The sequence below is a fragment of the Urocitellus parryii genome, chromosome 13 (genome assembly GCF_045843805.1).
Source record: "Urocitellus parryii isolate mUroPar1 chromosome 13, mUroPar1.hap1, whole genome shotgun sequence".
Taxonomy (NCBI): Eukaryota; Metazoa; Chordata; class Mammalia; order Rodentia; family Sciuridae; genus Urocitellus; species Urocitellus parryii.
The window spans coordinates 46,415,707-46,436,305 of record NC_135543.1 but is presented as its reverse complement, the minus strand read 5'-3'; the positions used below and the strand labels follow the sequence as shown (position 1 = coordinate 46,436,305).

The 20,599-nt window shown below is 40.4% G+C and overlaps 1 protein-coding gene across 6 annotated transcripts in view; it reads left to right on the top strand.

Moving 5' to 3' along the window:
- Positions 1–20,599, top strand: part of Lama3 (laminin subunit alpha 3) — a 230,644-nt gene that overhangs the window by 153,361 nt on the left and 56,684 nt on the right. For 3 of the 6 annotated variants that reach the window (XM_026388028.2, XM_026388027.2, XM_026388026.2), the window contains exons 38-42: positions 3,768–3,998; positions 8,151–8,264; positions 12,278–12,387; positions 15,350–15,430; positions 19,747–19,853. In XM_026388028.2, the coding sequence (XP_026243813.2) occupies positions 3,768–3,998; positions 8,151–8,264; positions 12,278–12,387; positions 15,350–15,430; positions 19,747–19,853 (643 nt within the window). Of the gene's footprint in view, positions 1–3,767; positions 3,999–5,168; positions 5,343–8,150; positions 8,265–12,277; positions 12,388–15,349; positions 15,431–19,746; positions 19,854–20,599 lie in introns of those variants that run through there. The other 3 variants (XM_026388031.2, XM_026388029.2, XM_026388032.2) reach the window with 2 other exon arrangements.

Below are 20,599 nucleotides of genomic sequence, written 5' to 3'. Positions count from 1 at the left end.
GTCAAACAACAATAAGTGCTGGAGAGGATGCGGGGAAAAGGGCACTCTTGTTCATTGCTGGTGGGACTGCAAATTGGTGCAGCCAATTTGGAAAGCAGTATGGAGATTTCTCGGAAAGCTGGGAATGGAACCACCATTTGACCCAGCTATTCCCCTTCTCGGTCTATTCCCTAAAGCCCTAACAAGAGCATGCTACAGGGACACTGCTACATCGATGTTCATAGCAGCTCAATTCACGATAGCAAGACTGTGGAACCAGCCTAGATGCCCTTCAATAGATGAATGGATAAAAAAAAATGTGGCATTTATACACTATGGAGTATTACTCTGCATTAAAAAATGACAAAATCATAGAATTTGGAGGGAAATGGATGGCATTAGAGCAGATTATGCTAAGTGAAGCTAGTCAATCTTTAAAAAACAAATACCAAATGACTCCTTTGATATAAGGGGTGTAAACAAGGACAGGGTAGGGACGAAGAGCTTGAGAAGAATATTTACAGTAAACAGGGATGAGAGGTGGGAGGGAAAGGGAGTAAGAAGGGAAATGGCATGGAAATGGAAGGCGATCCTCAGGGTTATACAAAATGTCATATAAGAGGAAAGGAGGGGTAAGACAAGAGAATACAAATGGAAGAAATGATTTACAGTAGAAGGGGTAGAGAGAGAAAAGGGGAGGGGAGGGGAGGGGAGGGGAGGGGGGATAGTAGACAATAGGACAGACAGCAGAATACATCAGACACTAGAAAGGCAATATGTCAATCAATGGAAGGGAAACTGATGTGATACAGCAATTTGTATACGGGGTAAAAGCGGGAGTTCATAATCCACTTGAATCAAACCGTGTAATATGATGTATTAAGAACTATGTAATGTTATGAACGACCAATAATAAAAAAAAAAGAAAATTTTAAACTATAGTAAATGATTGTAATGAACATTTGACTTAAGAAGAATGATCATAAACACACATGCATAATTTTATATTAAATATAAAGAATTTAGGTCAAATGAATTTCTGCTCACATTCTGTCTTGTACCTACAAAATCTGAAGAATGTACCCTCCTGAATTTAATTAAAATTCCATAAGAGAAAATTCAACCTTATTCTGTCAATTTCCCTATCTCATTATATGAGAGTAAGGAAAATAATCTGTAATCTGTTCCTCTTAAATATTAAGTTTTTGATTTTTGTTTAAAAAACAAAAAAACCCTGTCCTCCCTGCATGCTTCCAAATAAATTTCAGCAGGAGAAAAAAAAAAAAAAAGAAAACTTCCCCCAGTTTATTGAAATCATTAATACATACATCCAAAAAGCTCAATAAATCTCCGCATAGGACTAATGCCAGAGATCCACACAGAGACATACCACGGTGAAGATGCTGAAAGACAGAGGCAGAAAACCTTGAGAGTAGTGGTTCATCACATTCAAATGGTCCTCAATAAGATAAATAGCTAACTCATCGGAAGGCAGTGGCAAACATGTTCAAAGTGCTGAAAGAAACACATCATCAATAAAGAATTATGTATCCAGCAAAATGTCCTTCAAAAAAGAAGGAAAAATGAAGACATTCATGTGTGTGTGTGTGTGTGTTCATATATATGTATGTATATATATATATATATATATAAATATTCATTCATATATGTGTGTGTATATATGTATTGCTAACCAACTTTGCTGATAAGAGATGCCAAAGGAATTCCTTTGGACTGAAATGAATGGACACTAAATAGAAACTCAAAAATCCACATGAAGAACTAGATCATTGTTAAAAGTCAACCACAGAGGTAAATATAAAGGACCTTCTAACTCTTGTTTGTCATTTTCTTCTCTCCTGTCTGATTTAAAAGACAACTGCATATAGCAATAATTATAAATGTTTGTTGATGGGCATATAATGTATAAATATGTCATTTATATGACAATAATAACCCAAAGGAGCAGAGAGGAAATGAAGGTAATAGAAGGAAAGTTTTGGTGGACTATTGACATTAAGTTGGTATTTACATAAATTCTCCAGCATGGGTAGATCTATAGAGACAGGGTAGAGATTAGTGTTTGGGAGGGGGTGAGAATGGGTATTAACTAAAAATGGGCATATGGATTCTTTGGAGGATGATAACATATCCTAAAATTACATTATGGTAATGGTTGTACAATTCTGTGAACTTACTAAAATTATACACCTAAAATAAGAGAATATTATTGTATACAGATTATACTCCAAGCTGTTAAAACCATCCATTAAAATTATTTAAGTATTATATTTATATTAATAATAATAGCTACCATTGATTGAATGCTAGGCACTGTGTGGAACATTTTATACACATTATATTTAATTTAATGTTCATGACAGCTTTGAGATATTAGGTATTACTGTGCTCATTTAAGAGATGTAGAAAGGCAATATGTCAATCAATGGAAGGGTAACTGATGTGATACAGCAATTTGTATACGGGGTAAAAGCGGGAGTTCATAATCCACTTGAATCAAACCATGTAATATGATGTATTAAGAACTATGTAATGTTATGAACGACCAATTAAAAAAAAAAAAAAGAGATGTAGAAACTGAGTTCAAAGGAGACAACAGAATATAAAGATCAAAAGTGAAAGCTTTTGCATGAAAAGATGCTCAGCATCATTAATCATTAGAGAAATTCAAATCAAAACCATAGTGAGACACCACCTCACCCTCATTAGTATGATTATTATTAAAACAATAACAGCAGTATAAATAAATAAATAACAAGTGTTGGCAAGGATATGGAGAAATTGAGACCCTTTTGCACTGTATGTAGGAATGTAAAATTGTGCATCTGCTGTGGAAAACAACATGGAGGTTCCTAAAAATGTTTATATAGAATTATCACATGGTTCAGCAATGTTGCTTCTGGGTGTATATCTAAAAGAATTGCTAACAGGATCTTGCAGAGATATTTGGGGACCTACATTCCTTGCAGCATTATCCACAAGCAATGGAAATGACCTAGATGCCTATCAATGGATGAAGAGATAAATAAAATGCAGTATACACTTTAAACAGGAGGACACCCTATCGTGTGCTACATGTGGGTGAACCTTGAGGACAGTGCACTAAGTGAGATAAACCAGTCACACAATGACAACTACTATGTGATTCCACTGATGGAGTTATCAAAAGTCTTCCAACTCTTGGAATGGTGGTTGCCAGGGGCTGAAGGAGGGGCAGAGGGGGCTGGTTTAGTGGGTCTAGAGTTTCCATTTTGCGAGAAGAGCAAGTGCTAGTGGTTCATCATGTGGCGTTGTGCTTATAGCTCACATTACTGCACTGTGCACTTAGAAATGATAAGCTAATAAATTTCATGTGATGTGTTTTTACAACAATAAAAACAAAATGAGTATGTGCAAGATTGTACTGTCACCATTATGTCATTTAATGACTGCCTTTCCTCTATCTTTCTCAGTCACTTTTTATTTGCCCAGACAAATGTGCATTTTAAAAGAAAGCATAGCACGGGCACATGACATATCATTTTAGTGCTCTCGGTTCCCCACCCTTCTTTCCCTCCATCTTGTGTTTCTCTCCCTTCCTGGGAGTAACCCAAGACATCTGCTTCTGAATGTAAATGTCCCAGGAGGGACTTCCCCATCTGAGTTGATTGGATTTTCCATCTGCCTCCTGGATATCCTCCTTTGCATTTGTTCTGGGGTCTGCCTCTGAACTCCCTGGCAGGGAGACTGCCTAAATGAGCCCCTGCCTCTCCATTTTCCCCTTACAGGGAAACTTCAGACACGCCAGTAGCAGAGCCCCAGTGTCCAGGGAAGAGCTGATGACGGTCCTGTCTAGACTCCAGGGGCTGCACATCCGGGGCCTCCACTTCACCGAGACACAGAGGCTCACCCTGGGTGAGGTGGGCCTGGAGGAGGCCTCCGACACAGGAAGTGGACGCAGAGCACACGAAGTGGAGATGTGTACCTGTCCCCCTGACTATATGGGTGACTCATGTCAGGTAGGAAAATTTCCCACCCACAGCATTCCCCTGGGGCAGCAACTGTGGCTGGCTAATTTTTGGCTCCTGTCCTACACCACGGGATGGTTTGAGACACTTTGTCCAATGTCCAAGCTTCTGCTGGGCTAGAGCTTATGTCTTACCTAGACTACCTCCAGGAAATAAATATGAAAAAGATAGGCATGGGACACCACAGGCGTCCAGTGGATGCAGAGATCAGAAGCAGGAAGGAGCCCACTGGTCAGCATCCCCATACTTGAATCTCTGCTCCCCATGAGCTGACCCAGGGTGCTTTCACCTTTTTCTAACTCACTTCCTCCCTCCCATCACCTCCTGGTCTGCAGGATGAGTAAAATTCCAGAGAATTTCCCAGATTCTTTGAGAAGAAATCTTGCTCCAATTTTCTAGTTCTCCGCAGGTCTTCATTCTTTAAGGTCCTGTCAACCCGAATTGTCCTCCAGTAACTAAAATGTACCCCCCAAAATGGGATTATTTAATACCTTACACTATAAATGTGCTTTTTCCCCAAAGGGAAAGCTCCAGATTAGTACAATGAGCAGGAAACATTGAACTTCACCATTCTCTGTAGTCTATATTCCGAATGTGAGTGGCAAAATTCTTCACTTTCTTTCCTGGACCTTTGAGAGCAGAAAACCCAAAGGTGATCTGCACATAAGAGTTCTGCTTTTTAAACTTGGAAATATCTTCCTGCTATGGTTTTCTGTCCTGGTCTTGTGACTTTTAGCCCATAGACCGCCTCCATTCATCGCCCTCTCGTCCATCTCTTTTCTAGCCCCATTAAAATAGATAGCCCTAGGAAAAGAGGGGAACCTGGATTACCACCCTCCTGCTCAGGGTGTGTTCTTTGCGGTGACTCAGCCTGTGATTTATGGCTGTTCTAATCGTCTAGTGCCGTCTGCGGGGCGAGGTGGGTAGAAGGTGATGCCTGCCCCACCTCACAGGAATTACAGAGCGGTGCGCTTCCCTGCAGGACTGTTATGTGCGCTCTGGCACAGGCTGACTCATGTGTGAAGTTTAAAGGTGGGGCCCCTGCCGCAGACAGCCTTCCTTACCTGAGTCAGGCAGGCCTGGGCACTGAGCAGGAAGGGCAGGTATAAGAGGAAGAGGTAGAGATTTGTGCGCAGTGCAGCCAGCAGGACTCCCGGGACCAGGATGCCCCCCGCAGTGAGGCGGCCAGCCTGGAGCACCGGATGGCTGTGGATCTTTGGGGCAGCCCTCGGGCAGTGTCTGGGATACAATTCACAGCAACAAAGGGTAGCATTTCTTCAGCCTCCAGGTCAAAGTCATCTGCAAACAAGTTATGTGGAGTTTAGACCCAGCCAGGTAATGTCCCTTTTAAGTTTTGATTTGGGATGGGGAGGGGTTCCCAGCTTTATGACATTTTAAGTTAGGGTGATTAAGAAGTAAATGGGTGGGTTGGGGGAGGGGCTGGTGGCCTCCACTGCTTTGACAGGCAGTGTTTATTACAGTACCTGACAGATTGCTCTCCTGAGCTATTAACCACAAACTCCATAAACATCAGCCCACCTGGAAATGCCTGAGATAGTTAAGGGCTTGAATACTTGTGGCTGTTAATAGACTATGAAACTTGGTGCCCTGGAGAAACTCAACCCTCGGGACAAACAGAATCCATTACCTATAGCTTTCCAAATTCTACCTTCAGGAAGATTTACCCACAAAGTAAAATGCGACAAAAAGTGAAATCCATGTCTAAGAAGACTAATCAAAGTTTGCATAATATCTAACAGGCATGCTTCGATTTGCCAGGAGTGAGGCATACATAAACTCTGCTCTTTATTTAAACTTCCTGGATATTATGTACACCTACAGAAATAGATCCTATGACTGCTAAAACAGCCTTGGAACCTGGGTAGGGGCTCGATCTTATCATTTACAGCATAAAAGTTTACTGGAAAACCTATCTTGAAAAATTATCACTTTGTAAAGGTTAACTAGTTACCAAACCCCTTTATTTTTATTTAGAGCTAAGGGCCCAATACAATCTGAATGCTTGAATTAAATTTTATGTAGAATCTGAGTTTGCTTGTTTTCTAGAGGGGGGACGTGATGACATTTCAGTAATGCTCCAAGAGTCATATGACATATAACTCTTGCAGACTGTTTTTCTGCTTCTAATCAAAAGCAAATTAAGATGAGTGATTTAATTTTAATCAAGAGAGATTAGCCTTTCTCAAAGCATGTTTAATTAAGGCTTTTACTCAAGTACATCGATACAAACTAACCACATCTATTTGTTGATTTAAATAATTTGTTCTTTACCAAATACAATTATTTTTTAGGTAGGCAATGTGATATGTCGTGATAACTGTAGGTGCATGTTGTAGATAGGATCACGCCATCGATGGCTGAATTTTGTTCAGATGTATTTATCCGTTGTGCTCTCAGCAAAAGAACATTCCTTTCATACTTTGATTCTCCTTTAGACAAGTCTGTTCATATAGCATACAAAGAAATCTAACTTTTTTCCAATGTGTTCTTTTGCCTAAACATAGTTACCAATAGTTTAAAGGAACATCATATTGGAAATTCTGACCTGTTGTTGTGTATGATCGATCAGTTGTCATTGGTAATGTGGGAAGGTACTCTAGGCAGCAACAGTGGGGTTCCACCCTGGGGAGTGTCCATGGGGTGACTTCTTCTTCTCCTCCATTTATCCAGGCAGAGACTTTCATGGTTACAGATGAAACATTCATTTCAAGATTTGTGTTGATCATGACTTCAGAATTTGATGGACATAAGTGCTGTTTAAAGAAAATTAGATGAAAGACGCCCCTTTATTTTAAAATATTAACTTTTTTCACTGATGCTTTAAAGATAGGGCATATAGGAGACCAGCATTACAAACTAGGGTCAATGTCTGACTTTGTGATTAGCTCTGCTAAAATTAAAATAATGTCTGTAGTCCTCTTTAAAGACAGAAATTTAAGTGATTTCTGACTGAAGGGATGAAAAGGGAAATGAAGTCTTCCCAGTTAGAACTGGCATGTGCCCTGGATAGCAACTGTCCTCTTTCTTCATATTGATTAAGCACTTTGTTTGAAAAACAAGGTTGTAGCCCTGGATACTATCAGGATAACAAAGGCTCACTTACCAGATGGTGTATTCCCTGCAATTGCAACCAGGATCATTGCTTTTTTTTTTTTTTTTAAATTTATTGGAGGCTTTTTTAACTAGAATCAGTTCATGAAAAACTATAATTATTTTTATTTAGATGAAAAATAACAACTAGTATTATTACTCAGGAAGGAGACCATATACTGGAGATAGAAATAATCAAAGCAATATTGAACAAACCTGAGGAGACTCTCTCAGGCAGGGTCTTAGTGTGTTCACCATGGACCAAATATTGGTGAATAGTCCTGTATGAAAATTCATGCACCTCGCCTCCCCTGGGGTTCCCTGTTGTCCACAGATGAATAAGAGGCAGTGAGGTGATTCCAATAATTTGGCCATTATTGTGCAAACCCCATTGAAGACTCTACCTCACCTCAATCTTCCTCCTTCTCTGTTGCTCTTTCCATCAGCCCAAACCCATGATTTGAGAGGGTCTCAGCTACTCTTAGCTTTCGTCCCCAGAAGAACCCAGAAAAACCACAGTCCTGATCCCCTTTACCCATCCATGCCTCCACCCATCCTTAAAACAAACAGGAAGTGGCTCTGGAGGCTGAGGCAGGAGGATCACAAGTTCAAAGCCAGCGTCAGCGTCAGCAAAAGCAAGGCACTAAGCAAATCAGCAAAAGCAAGGCACTAAGTCTCTAAATAAGATACAAAATAGGGCTGGGGATGTGGCTCAGCGTTTGAGTGCCCCTGAGTTCAATCCCGGTACCCAAAAAACCAAACAGGAAGCAGGAGAAGAGGACCCCACTTCCACCCCTTCCCTCTCTCTGAGTTCCCTGCCATGCATCTCACACACCCACTGTGGCATGGAAAAAGAACATGACCTGACAAAAAAAAGCAGGTGGACCAGGCTAGTGGTTGAAATTAGAAATGCACACACTGACTAAAGGAAAGAAAAGGGAAATGAAGTCTTCTCAGTTAGAATTGTCATGTGCTTTGGATAGTAATTGTTCTCTTTCTTTGTATTGATTAAACACTTTTTTTGAAAAATAGGGTTGTAGCCCTGGTTACTATCGGGATAACAAAGGCTCGCTTACTGGACGGTGTGTTCCCTGCAATTGCAATGGACATTCAAATCGATGCCAGGATGGCTCCGGCATATGTATTGTGAGTAAATTGATAGTCTGATGCTATCTGCAGGCAATCTGTTTCTCCTCTTTCCCTCCTTCGGTGCCCTGAGACATCAGCGTCATCTCTTACCACACCCTAAGTAGAGGTTGCTATGACCATGTAGGAGGCTCCAGCGCCGTCAGGCTGAGTTATGTATATTTCATTTTACTTTTTCCTTCATCTTAACATGCAGTATCAGAAGAAAACAGCTGTCTGAACGGTTCCATTACACCTTGGTTTCTACATCTCTGCCTCATTAAATTATATTAGAAGGTGGACCTGGGGACTTAGCTCTTGCCAGCATATAATGTCAGAGCTGTGTTACCTTGAGCCCCAGTTCTGTTGGGGAGGGAGGAAGTTGCAAGAGGAGGACTGGCTACTGTCAGGTGGGCAGTAACTCAAGAAAGCACTCAGGGGAGAAGGAAATGCTGAGGAACGCTTATGGCTCACGCTCAATCAGTCAAAGAACCCTCCACCATTGCCAAGACAAAGTGGGCTTATGGGAACGGTGGGTAAGTGCAGGGTGTGTGGGAAAGGAAAGTACCATCTCACTTCCCTTTCCCCTCAGCCTCCTCAGGGCGTGCATTTGACTTCTTTTCTCAAGGCTCCAGATTCTCTTGATTATCCACTGAAAATGAACTTCTTTCGGAATGTTTTATAAAATCCTCCTACATAAAATTGATTTCATAGGAATTTTTTTTTTCCTTTTTCACCCTAAAGCTGAATCTTCTTTATTCTGCTTCCTTCCTCCCTTTGATCAAAGCTCTGCTGCCCAGTAGCCAGGACCTTCCCCATCAAGGGAAGGAGAGAACATCCTCACTCCAGGAATACAGAGGGCCCCAGTAGTGCTGTATATTTGAGGCTCCCCTCTGCTGCCATGGACTTCCTTTAATTCAACTACTGTGTGTTTCCACTGCTCAGAGTTCCTAGACTGTATTGAGCCAGCTCAGCACGTCCCAGGGAGCTGCTTCCTCTGCAAGATGGGACAGGCCAGAACAGGAAAGTGTTGTGAAGGGCTGCCTGATAGAATATTGTGTTGGATTGTAACCTTATAAGTTCAAAAAGAAGAAAAGACACTGAGAAAGGTTGTTTTCCAGCTCCTAAGCCTTCCTTTATAACAGTTTATGTAGGATTCTATAGGTTGTGTGTAACACAAGTGAATGCCTCAATTAAAAATAAATATTTATCTTATCACTGAGCCATTGCAAGATGTCAAGTCCACATTATAAAAGTTGCCAAAGAACAAAGAGTTTTCTCTACAGTCGATTTGCCCCATGAAAGGAGAACCTATAAGAATCATAATTCATATTTTAATCAAATAAGATTTTTTTCTCCATTTCCTATCTTTGTCACCCTGTCTTCACTTGTCTCCAATAACCACATGGCCCCTAAAGACTATTCATTCAGGAAATCCCTACTGAGTATTTGCTAATGTGATAGACACTGAGCCAAATGCCAGAGTTAAAAACCATCAGAGACAATCCCTACTCTCAAGAGGCTTGCTGTGTAGTGCGCATGTAGTACATATGCTATGCATATAAATGCATATGTGAACACACACATGCACACATGGAGCTCTTGTCTGCATTCAACGAACTGCTCAATGGCAAGTACTAAGTACTGATTCTACTCCAAAATATGCCTTTACATGGAAAGCCAAGAATGCATCTTGCATTCTCAAAGGCACAGTGATGCAGAGACCAAGGACCTTTCAATATTAAAAGGTCTTTCAGGCTGATTCTGCTGCAAATTGACCTTGGTCTCTCAAGGTTCAAAATAAATCTCTAAAATCAGGGATAATTCACACATAAGTTTGCAGGACTGATCAAGACAGCTTCCAGGGAATCCAACATCAACTCTTAGCATGGGGATTTGAAACATTCTTATGGGAATTCATTAAGTAGCATGGCTCTGACCCACTTCCAGGAACCTCTTTTCCTCACCCCTGGGGAGGATCAGCAGTCAGAGTGTTTTGAGCAGGATATAGATGCCCTCAAGTGCAATTCTTGTTTCTCCAGTGTTTTCTGTCTTGGAGCTAAGTAGGCATAGGACTAAACTACATCTATCCAGGCATGTTCTTTAACATTGTGATGTGCATTAAAAAGAAAGAAAAACTAGAGTTGAAATGTAAATAATTAGCTCAAAATTATGATTCATGAGTGGGTCAGGACAGCTGAGCCAAAAAAAAAAAAAAAAGGCAAAGGCAATCATTTATGTCCTCATTTGACACTGGGACAGTGCTTCTCTGTGGAGTAGGGTGGATTTGCTTCCAACGGAAAGAAGAAACTGCAGTGAGATTTGGGGAAGGAAGGAAGGATTCCAGAAAGGGTGAGCTTTCTGGTGATGATCACATGTGAATAGCATCCTATTTTCCAAAACACTAATCTCCTGTGTTTATAGCACAGTTCTACATCTAGAACAACAACAACAACAAAAAACTATTTAACATTCTTTTGTTCATTTCAAAAGACATAATAATTGTACATACTTATGGGGGGCAATGTGATATTTTGATACAGGCATTCAACATGGAAAGCCCAAATCAGGTAATTAGCATATCAAACACCTCAAACATTTATCATTTTCTTGTGTTAGGAATATTCAAAATCCTCTCTCCTAGCTGTTTTGAAATATACCATAAAGGATGGTTGACTGGGTCATCCTTCAGGCTTGTAGAAAACAAAAGAACTTGTTCCTCCTATCTAACAGCTTGTATAATTCCCATTTACTCAAAGGTTCACAAAGGGTGGATTTGCTAAATCTGGACAAAACGATGACATTCAGGATCGCAGGGCAGTCTTTCTCTCCCATTGCAAACAAGTTCAGTCCTCTCATGATATGTGTGTATTTTGGTTTTCCCAGCTGAGCTTCAGATATTATTTAAAAACTCACACCTATTACAGTTTCCTGCTCAAGTGCTACTTCTGCATGTAGACATAGAGAGGTGAAATATACATAAGAAAAAATTTTAAATTATACTCATCCAGATCATTTAATTAATACAAAAAAGTCTGAATTGCCTAATTTCCAGGGCAAGGGGAATTTTCCCGTATGTTTTTGTGCATTTAGATCTTTATTATTAGGGCAAAGCCAACAAAAGTTACACTGGATTAAAAATTCCACAAAACAAATTCCACACAATCCATTAGGGTTTAGGTCAATAGTTCACTTGCAAAATTCTATCACAACACTATACAGAAGATCAACTTATTACACATTAACCTTGACATGAGGTTAATTGAATTTGCATTATGTAAGTAAAAAGCTTAGAAATAATTTCTTGCTTCTTTGGGACTTGAGTGCTTCCTCCAAATCCCATGCAACTTTTTTAAAAATTATTTTCACAAATTCCATGTGTTTAAAACATTTAAATTTCATTGCTCTTCAATGTATCAATGTTAAGTGCATTTGAAATAAAAATGAAGTTGATCTTCATAGAAGCAAATTTTTTTTTTTAAATTTTCTTTCTTCCTTTTGTGGTGCTTGGGATTGGACCTAGGGCCTCGTGCATACTAGGCAAACACCCTACACCAAGCTGCATACCTAGCTTCACAGGAGCAATCTAAAGGGAAAAGGGAAGAAAATCTACATTTCCCCAGGGTCAAATACTTTGTTTTTTTTTTTTTAATTCTCCCAACACCTTTGGAAATTGGCATTATTCTAACTATACATTTTAATCGAATTAAAATTGTATTTAGTGACACATCAGGGAATTGATTTTTTAAAAAGAACAGTAAAGTGTAGAGAAATGAAGGAAATTATCAGAGTGGGATTTGAACCTAGCTGGTCTCTCTCCACTACATCATGCCTCCAAATAACTTATAGAAGTCACCTGTACCTTTGTGTGTGTGTGGCACCAACAGTGATTAGATAGGAAGAACACGCGGTTAGCTGAACTGATATCACTGTAGAGTCAGAGGACTTAAGTTATAATTGTGTAAGATTATAATGACCTTAAAACTAATAAATGTAATAGACTGCTCTTCATTGTCCTGTTCATCTGTCCCAAGAACTGTCAGCATAATACGGCTGGAGATCACTGTGAACGCTGCAAGGAGGGTCACTATGGGAACGCTGTCCATGGATCCTGTAGGGTCTGTCCGTGTCCTCATACCAACAGGTACTGTAGAAGCTTGGAATTAACCTTAGTGACAGGAAGTGGTCTAGTGGTTGCCTGGAACTGGGGGTGAGGAGGAGAGATGGGAGGAAAGGAAAGAGACTGCTGTGGTTTCTTTTGGGGGTGATGAAATATCCTTAGCTTAACTGTGGTGATGGTTCTACAATTCTATAACTGTCCCAGGCCACTGAATTGTGCAACTCACATGGACGAATTGTATGGTATGTAAATGTTCATTCTGCTTTGTTCTCTATGCATTTGATAGCCCTTCGGCCTGACCTTTTTCTCAATAAAGCTGTTATATTTAAAAAATGAACACATTCAACAAGCAAGTGAAATAAAAACCAAGGGAGGGAATCACTAAGGAAGCCTTGAGTTATTGAGTAGGTACTGGAATGATGGGGTGAAGTAAGCAAAGTAGTATCTTAGCCATGAGGTCCCCAGGGGAAGCCCCTAGGAAGCTGTGCTTACAGACAGGAGGAGCAGAAATGCAGTGCAAGAAGAATGTATCCAATCAGGCCCTTTGGCCCATCACACTATATGCCAATCACTGAACTGACAAGTTTTGCAAAAGAAATAGTTTATTCATGAGGCGGTCAAGTGCAGAGACAGAAGAGCCAGTCTTAAATTCATCTTCCTAAGAGTAGAATTTAGGAATATTTATAGGATAAAGAAGAAGGGTGATTTACAGCAGGGGGAAAGGTGATTGAGGTGAGGGAAAGCAAAGTAATCAGTGGTCTGTATGTGCATAATCAATCTCCGAAGTTCTTCAGAGGACACATGTTCAGAAAATGGCAGCGTTAGCCTAATCTGAGGGTAGAGAATTTTGGTCCCTTGACGTCAGAGAAGTCATTTAAAGAGGACACTTGCATGGGTCCCAGTGAAGAGTTGGCGGTTTCAACAAAAGCAGCCTTCCAGTCCCTGGCAAGTAACCTAGGCAACCATTATCATCAAGATCCACCCATCAGAGGCATTATCTATAGCAGAGCTAGTGGGAGACTAATAATATATTGCTCAGCTGCATGACCTCCAGATGAGTGGTTTTAAAAGTGAGCTGAAAGGAATTAACTAAAAGTAAGTGGAGCTGGAGGGTTTAATTAGGTTTTCTCTCAGTTCCAAGAGGGCTGGAGATGAGGCTGGAGGGTCAGCTGGGTCTCAGGTCCTGTTGAACCTGGCAGGCTTCAGCCAACATCTAGGTTTTATCATTAGTGTGATAGAAGACTTGGGACAGTTCTGACCCCCTGAGTGAGGTTCTGAGTGTCATTCAGGAGGCCAACAATCTATGTAGGTAGAGACACCATTTTCTTTTTATGGTTATCCATGTTCTGCTTGGGTTTGGCACCTGGTCATCTTCTTGCTCCTCCTGTGTTCACCCTGGGGTCCAAGCAAAGAAGAACATAACAGACAAGGAAGCAAAGCACGAGTCAGTTTGAAAATCAAGAAACTGGTAAAGTAACCCAGAGTCCACAGGCTCAGAAATAAGAAGGGGCCATAAAGTGGATTGATATCAGACAAATTGTCCAAGACTTCACATCTCTAGAAGTCACGTGGCCAAGTGTGTATTTCTGGAGATCTGTCTTTGCAATGTTCACTCCACTTTGCTATCCATGTATTTGATACCTTTTCAGCCTGCCCAGTCCTGCAGGTTTATTTGTACAGGGATCTGTCACTCCGCTTGCCCAGACTTGCTTGAACAGAAGCTGGCAGGAGTATAAAGTGGCAAGCTTGCACCAGCTGTTTGGGGAAACCTTTTTATTTTTGGTTGCAAAGCATGTTTTTCCCATAAAGGTCAGCTTCTTGCTCTGTCGGAGTTGGAGTAACATGTAGTTCCTTGGGTTTATCAGTAAAGCTATGTTTTCATGGAATTCTCCTTCTGGCAACAGCAATACTGTTTAAAAACTCCGAACTGTCCCTGTAGAGGTGTCTGAGTCCATCTAATAGGACAACAGAGGCTTCCCAACTATGAATTCTCTTATCAGCAAATGATAAGCAAAGCAATTTCCCCCCAGATTTATGTCAGTGTAATGTTCAATGAACAGCATAGATAGTTTGCAATTTTTAATTTTTTAAAAAATTTCAAGTTTTTTGGTACTGAGGATTGAACCCAGGGGCTACGTAACCACTGAGCCACATTCCCAACCCTTTTTGTATTTTTAAAATTTTGAAGTAGGAACTTGCTAAATTGCTTAGGGCTCACTAAATTGCTGAGGCTGGCTTTGAACTTGTGATCTTCATGCCCCAATCTCACGAACCACTGGGATTATAGGTATACGGACACTGCACCCAGCCGACAATCACAATTTTACATGATCTCTTTTGGGACAGGGGGGCTTATTTTCAAATATATATCAGTTTAGAGCTAAAATAAGAAGAATCCAAATTTTATGGCTTGATTTGAAAGTTGCAAATAACTGAACCCACAAAAATACCAAGTAGGGTTGAGCTGGCTCTGTGCTCCTCTCTGGGCAGCCCCCCACCCTGGGGCCTGACTTCCCCCCTGCCACCTCCGCCCTAGCCATGTGCTAAATACAAAATAAACTAGAATAAGCAAGGAGACATTTTTCAAAAAAGAATAGAACTCTTCTTTTTTTTAATCCCCCTGCCTAGACTTGTTGTACTGCTTCCTTGTTATTCCTGGAAAAAATGTTGTTGTAATCATCTCTTCCAGAGTGAGTTACTCTGTTTTGTCCCAAGAGAAAGAATGCACCTCTCCAATCAGAAAAAAAAAAAAAAATGGGTGCCTTTCAGTTCTTATCCCCTGCAGTTTGTCCAGTGTTAGCTGACATAATTCATCCTGAGCGCCACCAGTCTAGAGGGGCAAAGCTTTCTTCAAGGGAAATTTTTGTTGATGCAGTGGGTTTCAGTGTTCACTTGATACAGTCTGCCCTTTGTGGTAAAAGAGAATTCAGCACGAAGCCCGAGGGATCATGTTTTCACGGTGGCCTGTCTCTTTCTTCCTCTGAAGTTTTGCCACTGGCTGTGTTGTGAGCGGGGCCAACGTGAGGTGCGCCTGCAAACCCGGCTACGCAGGAGCACGGTGCGAGAGGTGGGTGTCCCTCTCCTTGCCCCTCCTTTCCCAGCCACCTGCAGATGGGGACCTGGCAGCTGGCCAGTGTGTGCTGCTGGCACAGAACAGGGATGCGGGCTGGGCTTGGGGCAACAGTGTGACTGTTCCTTTTCCAAGGGCTGGAAACAAGTTCTCTTGGGGAAGACACGAGACTGTTCCTGTAATCAGTCATTGAAGCTCCTCCCTTCTTGCTTTGTACATGGTTCAGAAATCTGAGAATGAGGCACAACAGGTACACATACCCACAAGTAGCCCTATGGGGCCCCAAGGCATGGCCTGTGTACCCCAACTCCCACACTCATCCCTCATGCCCCTCCCTCCCCCACCTCTAATACTCCCCCCCACATGTACCCCTACATACAGCTACCTCTCCCACAAATATCTCTACATACCCTCTCTCTCCTAACCCCTAGGGTCCTCCTGTTTCTGGACGTGATCTGACATATTCTACCCCACTCCATATCCCTACTTGCTCCTCCCCCGTACATCTTATATTTCCTTCCAAACCTTACATTCTCCTAACCCCATAAACTTATTCCTGCATATTCCTACCCCCTCACGTGTGCACATCTCTACACACCCCCATCTTCATATCCTTACTTACCTGTACACAGATATAACTTTATATATTCATGCATACACACATATCTCCACAACTCTAGATATCCCTAGACACACACACACACACACACACACACACACACACACATACACCCTATCCTCACACTATATTTTGAACACTCTGAGAACAGTCTGTCACTTGTTCAGTTTTGAATCCCTGGTTCCTAACATGGTACTGGTCACATAATAGGTGTTCAAATAATGCCTATGAAACAAGAGAATAAAGGCAAGGAAGGGAAAAGTGTAAACTGAATTCTGAAGGGCAGTAGAGCTACACTGGTTATTCATTAACTGATGTTCATGATTAGCTTCTATACATCAGGCACTGCATGGGTCAACATGTAAGACAAAAATTTCCCAGGTTTCAAATAACCTTAAATATCCTACTATCCTGTCTCTCAATAAGCCAAGGGCCTTGTTGCATCAAATATAGGTAGGGTTTGGTTACTCTCCAGAACTATTTTCAGTGTGAGATGTTCATGCTAGGACAGGCACAAGGAACTAGACCAGCTGGGGGAGTGGCAGGTGCCCATCCTGTCTCCAGAAATGTGTTCATTGCCTGAAATAGGCACCAGACCTTCCCACCACTTTTCCTTCTCTCATGCTCACGCTGTCCAATCCTCCTACTCTTTTACCAAGTTCTTGCAGTTGAATTCATGAAACCTAATGCGTATGTGGAAAATTTCCATAGGCACATGGATTTATTTCTGTACTCTGGTTCTTGTGCCCTATCATTGCTGTATTGTTCCTGAAAGTATAAAATGCCTTTGAATATTCGGTTGAGTAAGGTTCCCCTGTAACTTTCATCTAAATTTTGTTCCTTGGTCATTCTGGCTTATTAGTTTTCTAGCTAAGGTTGGGAAGAGTTGGACCAAATTAAAAAATAAAATGCAAGAAAATTAATTCCACCAGATTTCATAGTAGGGCATAGCCACTGTAGACTGGGGTTGTTGGAAATGTTTTGTGAACAGGGTGGGACTTGGGTAAACCTAAGGGATGATTGGAACCACTGGAGCACAAAATAGAGGTAGGAAGTTGGAGAAGTGCAAGAAAGCCCAAGAAGAGGAAGATCTCTGCTTCATGTGGAAGGTGGGCCTGCCTGATCATGGAGTTACCGAGTAACAGCTCAGGACACCATTCTGTAGTAATTTGGGTGTCTGTAGCTAAGTGTCTTTCATTTTCTATTTTCCATTTCAGCCTAAGGAACCTTTCTCAAATTGGCCTTAAATTCATTCATTCTTTCAATGTCAACATGCATGGAGTTCCTAGAATCTGCTGAGCACCATGTTAAACCCTAGAGACACATTAGCAAACAGAGAGTGGATCCCCCAGGGCTCTAAGGCCACGGGTGGACAGACATGAAAATAAGCACAAGGTCACTGGGCCAAGTTGGATTGCAATTGAAGGGGCATCCAACCAACCCTGATGGGTGAGGAAGGAAGGGGGCAGCTGTAAAGATACCGGAAGGATGGATGGGTTGGGGTCTGGGCAGGTATTCTGAGCCCCATGATTTAAAAGCTATAAGCTCACACCTAGGAGAGGCTTTCTAATTTAATCCTCCTTATGGTTCTCCACAAACAGTGAAACAGAAAACAGCAACTTTCTTGATGAGGCATCTATTTATTTGGCAGGCAGCTGATGTGAAGAGAAATTTTTAATTAACAGTTCTCCTCTCGGCTTATGTTTGTTACCTTGAATGTCTCCAGAAAGCAAGCTGTTGTTTCTTAAAAAATTTAAGAACTTTTTCACAGGTAAATGCCAGGTTGATGTCAACATTTTTCGATTGTTAAACATTGATTGGGTTTCCAGGCATCGTGACTGGCACTAGTCATTAAGTATGAAGCCACTGTGGAAAAGGTTTTCTAGCTCACACCGTGCTTATCTGCCTCTTTTCCCTTGACTACATAGAGCTTGGATTATAAATATGTCCTCGGCACTTTATTTACTGCACCCAAGTCATCAGTGAAATCAGGAACTTTCACTTTAATCCATTATGTTTGGCCAAAAAAAAAGAGAACCAACTATATTTCTCACAATCAGTTGTTAATGCTCTGAAGAAATAAGGAAGAAATGGAATCAAACTTCCTGAATATTTATATGATTTTAATATAAGATGCTTTGTGCTTTCGTGTCTATTACATGGAACGTTTAGATATAAGTAGGACAAAGTATTTTAGAACATAGATGTCCCGCATAACATGGTTTGTTGGGCAAAATATGTAAAAAAAAAATAAAGCCCAATTATTAGTATTTTACCATCCTGCTTAGTAGACTCAGACAAGCCACCTCAGCCTAGCTGTCCTCTTGATAATTAGGGAATATGGGAGTTTTCTGATTCCTGTCTACTTTCTGACACCAAATAATCCCAGATGGCACCAATTATAAAATGAATATTACATCATGTCTTACAATCTTAGCTACCTTTTATTGTGTCTGTTATGTGCATTATACTAGCTTCTTTACTACATTTTTTTCTTATATCCAATTACCGAAGTAGGTATTCTAAGTCTAATAATTTGTTCAATAAATATTTATTTGACTTCTAATATCTGCCAGGCACTACTCCAAGTACTAGGAATTTATGAATGGGCAAAACAGCCTAAAACAAACAAACAAATCAACAAAACATACACCATGTCTTCATGGAGTTTATGTTTTCCTGGGGATAATTGATGAAGAAACTGAAGCTCAAAGAATTATGGCAACAGCACAAGATCACAGTAGTAAGTGGTGGGGGCAGAGTCCAGCCAGATCTTCCTCAACCCAAACCCATGTGCTTTGCATTAAATTGTAGGTGTATTCATTGGTAAAGGACATTGAAATTGCCTAACAATTTTTAGTGCAAAGCTTAAATTTTGTAAAAAGAGTTACCATATTTCTTTGATTCTAACAATTCCATTGACGATAAGACACTATATATCAATTTGGGTATGACAGGGTGGGAAGTGGAATTTTGCCAAATGGAAATATTTTAATTGACATCTCAGTGCCAGAAACATTAACATGTATTTATTTTACTTTTTAAAAAATATACTCTAAGAATGAAGGACTTATGATCTTTAAACTTGTACTTATCACTAAATTATCTAGAATAATAATGGTTCAAGATCAGAAGCAGCAGCAATAATCACTCTCAGTGGCTTGAGCTCTTTATATACCCCACTGCAGCAATGGGTGCAAGTATGAATTATGCAGCCTTGAAATAATACATTAGAAAATAAGAAGAAAGTCTTTCTTTGCAGAATTTTGAAATTTATGAGTCTTACTTTAAAATTGTTGCTAGGAAGAAATTAGTTTTTAGTTAAGCAATATTTAATTGTGTGTTATCTTTAGGAATATAACTCTTCCATAAAATTCAGTCATCCCTGATTTACATATTGATCAAACCATTTGCTTCAGTGTACATTCTGCTCATCTGCCATTAGGCTATCTGGATATTTGGGGATTTGGTAGTTCTGGGAGCAAGAAAGGAGGGAAGGAGCAATCGCTCAACAGCCTCATTCAAGGGATAAATATCCCTATACTGAGAAACATTCATTTATTCTTGCAAATATATGTCACCATTCCTTCTGTAGGGCTACAGTATCCCAAACAGAGAGTTAGATATAAGAAAATTAGGTGGGATAAATGATGAGTTGTTGGAGTGTTTCTCATTCTTTCTCTATTTTCTGTAGATGTGCACCAGGATATTTTGGGAATCCCCAGAAGTTTGGAGGTAGCTGCCGACCATGCAATTGTAACAGCAATGGCCAGTTACATTCTTGTGACCCCCTAACTGGAGGTAAGCTTAGTGCACATCTCTGCTAATCTGCATTTGTAAAATTGATATAAAATAAAAAATATAAGGACCCAAGCACAAATTTTTAGGACGTATAATACACAATTCCAGCTAACAAATTGTCCCCTTGTTTCAATAACCTGGCAATTATACCTGGAAATGCTTAGGTATCTTTTATAGGTTTATTGAGTAACTTACTTCTATCAGGGTTTTTAAGAGTAAATTATGTTTAAAACCCAAGCAATTATAGATAAAAATCACTTTGGACTCTGGCAATTTGCTGAGCTGTCTCTTTGACACTGTAGGGTTGTCTTAAACATTAGGATTCTTTGTGTGGATCTGAAGGCATCAAAATACTCTTTCTCTTATAGCTACTCATATTCTGGGATGTGTACAGGCAACTGGGGTGGATTCTACACACCAAGAAAAAGAGTTAATGGGAGTTAGTATGAATTCATTAAGAGCAAAACAGAACAAAAAGGAAGAGTTATTCACTTCCTTCTTTTAAAAATATTAATATGATTTATTAGGAAAATACCATTGGTGTAGTGTAATACCACTTATACAAAATCTCTCATCTTTTAGTTGTGGGTAAGTTGAAGAACTAAGCCCTGGATGTGTGGGTTAGGTCTAATCAAGTAACCATAACCAAAGGAATGCAGAGGAAATGGATTAATGCCAGTCTAGAATAGGGTATTTATTGCCATGTCTCAGTACTTCATTTTTTACTCCATCTTGCTGAACATTTT